Source organism: Sinocyclocheilus anshuiensis, unplaced genomic scaffold (genome assembly GCF_001515605.1).
Source record: "Sinocyclocheilus anshuiensis isolate Anshui unplaced genomic scaffold, SAMN03320099.WGS_v1.1 scaffold766, whole genome shotgun sequence".
Lineage (NCBI taxonomy): Eukaryota > Metazoa > Chordata > Actinopteri > Cypriniformes > Cyprinidae > Sinocyclocheilus > Sinocyclocheilus anshuiensis.
In genome coordinates, this window is record NW_015546060.1 from 849,367 (window position 1) to 853,932 (window position 4,566).

The 4,566-nt window shown below is 34.9% G+C and overlaps 1 protein-coding gene across 1 annotated transcript in view; it reads left to right on the forward strand.

Annotated features, from left to right (window-relative positions):
- The window catches only part of LOC107699428 (kinesin-like protein KIF14), a 23,206-nt gene that overhangs the window by 4,193 nt on the left and 14,447 nt on the right, over window positions 1-4,566 (forward strand). The window contains exons 5-10 of the mRNA XM_016500682.1: window positions 531-583; window positions 1,057-1,087; window positions 1,179-1,286; window positions 1,399-1,515; window positions 1,702-1,820; window positions 2,936-3,108. Of these exons, the coding sequence (XP_016356168.1) occupies window positions 531-583; window positions 1,057-1,087; window positions 1,179-1,286; window positions 1,399-1,515; window positions 1,702-1,820; window positions 2,936-3,108 (601 nt within the window). The remainder of the gene's footprint in view (window positions 1-530; window positions 584-1,056; window positions 1,088-1,178; window positions 1,287-1,398; window positions 1,516-1,701; window positions 1,821-2,935; window positions 3,109-4,566) is intronic.

The following is a 4,566-nucleotide window of genomic DNA, read 5'->3' on the forward strand; positions in this document are numbered from 1 at the left end:
GATCTTTACATAATATCCTAATGATTTTTGGCATAAAATAAAAATCAATAATTTTGACCCATACAATGTATTTTTGGCTATTGCTACAAATATACCCCAGCGACTTAAGGTTTTGTGCTCCAGGGTCACATATGAATAGATTTTTACGTGCACCTCTAGTTTTCTCTTCCTCTTCTCTAAAGCAGCACAGCATGGCCTCGCCCCCTTTGCTGCCTTTTCCAGAGGGCGGGGTTTATCTGGGTTTGTTACGTCACGAACCCGGGAAGTAACTTGTTGTAGTCCTTACCAGCCATTTTTGTAGGCATTAAACCGCCAGAATTTTAAAAGACAATTTCTCCGTTTGCATTGAACTTTCAGCTTCGTAACTTTGCAGATATTGTTTATGCTCAAACAGCAACATTACACACTAACTAACATTCAAAAATGAAATCGCAATCAACCACCCCTTTAAATACTACAAATGTCTTGTAGTTTCTTTGTCTTCCTTATTGATCTGTTCAGCTATTCAGTCCTTTTCATGTCTTTTCCAGCTGCGCGTCAGAGAGCATCCTGTCTATGGGCCTTATGTTGCAGACCTGTCCACGTAAGCAAACATTTCATATAATACCAGGATTACTATGGCCATGGAAACTTTTTTTGTTCTTGTTTTGTTTTTTTTAGTGTAGTTGTGTTTTTTTGTTGTTGTTTGTTGTGTAGTTTTTTTGTGTGTGTTTTTGTTTTGTTATTTTATCTTGTGCTTTTACATTTTGTTTTGTTATTTTGTTGTTGTGTTTTTATTTTATTTTATTTTTTTTTGATTGTGGTTTTATTTTATTTTGTTTTTGTTATTTCATGAAATGTTATTTTATTTAGATTTTTGGTTTTGTTATTTTGTTGAGTTTTTGTTTTATTTCGTCTTATTTTATTTTTTTGTTCTGTTTTGTTTTTATTTCATTGTGTTTTTCTTTTTTTTTTCTTTTGACTGTTTTGCTGTGTTGTAATTTAATTTAATTTTTATTTATTTTATTCTTTGTTTTGTTTTGTGCTGCTGTCACTAATCTCTATGCTCTCTTTCAGGAATGTAGTCACATCTTATGCTGATATTAAGGTAATTTAAAGGATCTGTTCACTTTATACATTGATCATATATTATTTTTGTTCATACCATTAATACAATTTTCCCTTCCCCATCTTCACAGACTTGGCTTGAACTCGGTAACAAACAAAGAGCCACGGCCGCCACCGGCATGAACGATAAAAGCTCCAGATCACACTCTGTTTTCACTCTGGTCATGATACAAACTAAAGTACGACCCTCAGATTTATTTCCAGTGAAATGCTACTTTTACTTCAGCCAACAAATGAATAATTTAGTGATGTGTTTGTGGTAGTCATATGATGATGTTTTCATGTGCACAGACAGAGTTTGTGGAGGAAGAGGAGCACGATCACTGCATCACCAGCCGGATAAACCTGGTGGATTTGGCAGGAAGTGAGCGCTGTACTTCAGCCCAGACCAGTGGAGACCGGCTCAGGGTAATCCAGCATCCAGTAGCTCTGTTTACTCTGTGTCACGATTACCCACAGTGCATTCTGCTGCTTAGTGTTTTGTACATTTTAAATGGGGGTGAATTGGATTACAATACTTTACTAAATACTGCAATGCATCATGAAATCTTAAATCTGACATATTTGTAATGTGAATTTATTTATTTTTCCCAGGAGGGAGCGAGTATCAACAAGTCTCTGCTCACGCTGGGAAAGGTGATCTCATCACTCTCAGAACAGGCTCAGACCAGAAAGAAAGTCTTCACCCCGTACAGAGAGTCAGTGCTCACATGGTGAGAAGCTTTTGCTTATGAATTTGTATTGATTTATTTTTATATTTCACTGCAGTTTTGTTATTTTGTATTACACAAAACAAAACAGCAGTCACAGCTTCAGCAGTGTAATGCATTTCCATGGACCTGATGTCATGGAATTTCAGTGAGATTTATTTTATTTTATTTTATTTTATTTTTCGTACCTAGAAAGGTAATTGAAAAGAAAATTTAACGTTTTTTCCCTTTGTCCCAGTTTTTTTTTTTTTAAGTATTTCATCAAGGGAATTTTTTTTAATCTTTGATATAATAATAATAATAATAATAATAATAATAATGTTTATTAATTTCATAAATATAATAATTAAAAATGCAAACATTGTCATTTTTATTATTTTATTTTATTTTCTGTACCTAGAGAGGTCATTGAAAAGAAAATGTAACGTTTGTTTCCTTTGTCCCAGTTTTTTTTCTCCTAAGTATTTCATCAAGGGAAAAAAAAACTTTGATATAATAATAATAATAATAATAATAATATTTTAGTAATATGTTTATATTAATGGCATAAATATAATAATTCAACATGTTTTTAATTATCATTGTCATTAATGAACATTGTCATTTTTATATATTTTACATATTTCTATGCATTTTATCGCACCAGTGTGGCCTTTGTGTACTTGGCAAAAGTTGGAAATTTTTTTAGAAGTGCAGAAAATTACACACACAAAAAAAAAAAAAAATAAATAAAAAGAAAATAATAAAAAAATTATTTTTATAATAATAATAATAGTAATCATAAAGTATTAGAATCATATTATTGAATGTAGTTACATTATTATATAATGATAATAATACAATTTAATATCACACCAGTGTGGCCTTCGTTTACTCTGCAAAAGTGGAAAATAAATTTGCAGCAAAATTATTAAAAAAAATTAAATGATGATTTTCTAATGTATAAACTGAAAAAAAAGAAAGAAAAACTAAACATTCTAATAAAAGATTGTGAAAATAAATGGGCACTAATGAATTGTGCACAAAAATACCATTTATTTGTAAATTATCTGTCATAACTTGCCAGATTTATTGCTGACAAAAGCAGCAGAAGTGCTTCAGCTCCCTCTTGTGTTCAGGTTACTCAAGGAAAGCCTTGGTGGAAACTCCAAGACGGCCATGATCGCCACCCTGAGCCCTGCGGCCAGTAACATGGATGAGAGCCTGAGCACATTACGCTACGCCCAGCAGGCCCGTATGATCATTAACATAGCCAAAGTCAACGAGGACACCAATGCCAATCTGATCCGAGGTCAGTAACTGTTACAGCTCTTTATTCTGTCTGTCCATGTTTATGCTCCGTCAGCTGGCATAACCGTCAAGAAGGGTGTGTGTTATAAGAAACACTGCACCGCACCTCTCCTCTAGAGGGCAGGATATTCACTAATGGGACGTCCTCAGTGATTGGTGTTCTCTACAGGGGTCTCAGACTCAATAGGCCCTTTTCACAGTGACGTCAGCTAACTTCCGCTTTCCCGCAAAGCAGTGTATCTGTACTTCCGTTATACCTTTACACCGGAGACTTCTCGGGAAAATGTAGGAAAAACTTGAAATATGAAAGGCGTTATTTAAGAGTTAAGACTAATAATGTTAATGTACTTACAGTCGGGTTCTTTTGCGAACGTTTTTCTGCATCTGCTTTAGATGGGTGGCTTGCTTGCCGCAACTGCTTGCTTTCAGATTTGTATGACAACGATTATGTGTTCACACGAAATACATACTTTAAACCTTTTCACTTGTTATTTCAGTTTATGTCATTCCTTGGATAATTTGTGAGTACACTGTGTAAATTAAATTCCCCCTATAGTTGGGCAATAAAAAGACAAACAACGTGATTTTGTTTTTATTTACTATGGGGAAATGACATTGACAAGTCATATTTTTTATATTAAATAGTTTTACTACATGGCAAGTTTCACATCCATAAAGGCAAGTGGTCTGAAAAGAAACTCATTATCCAGTTCAAGAATGGCTTAATATTGAAACAATACAAAAAGGACAGCCGCGTAGTTCTACAGAACTTTGGACTTCTACAATTACTTAAATTCCTCCATTAAATTTCGCTTTAACTACATGTATACCGTGTTTTTACTTTTTGAATTATTATTGGTTAATATGATCGATCGTATTTTATTTTCATTCTAGGCTATATGCAATGTGATCTTTAAAAAACAGCTATGACCTGAGTTTTATATTTATTTACACAAATGCTGGCATCTGTTTTTAACTGTAGAAATATATCTAACCAACTTCATCTAACAGCAAACAGTGTGCGAGAGTCGCGGGAATCAGTGACTGCAGTGCTCCGTTTTCAACTCCTCCCTCGACTTCAAGCGGCAAATCTCACCGATCGGTATTCGGTAAGTTCGTTTGAGATGCCAGACGCCTCTACCTGAACGAGGACGAGAATAGACAGCAGCAGTCATCCTCTAATCGTATTTGTGGCAGTTGTACAAGCGTTTGGGTGAACTCCATGCTGGTAGCAATAGCGCTTACTATGCTGGCGGAAGTAAGAATACCCTGCTTCGCGTCAGAATTGCATGACATCATGTGAAAAGGGCCTATAAACAGAAATGCACACATCCCGCGGGAGAACATTCCAACCGGAGCTACTTCTCTAAGTTTATGTCTATGGCGATTCACGCAGGTATGTGTTACTCCGCAGCGGTGACGACCCGACCAGGCTACAATAGTCCAAATATAAGTACTT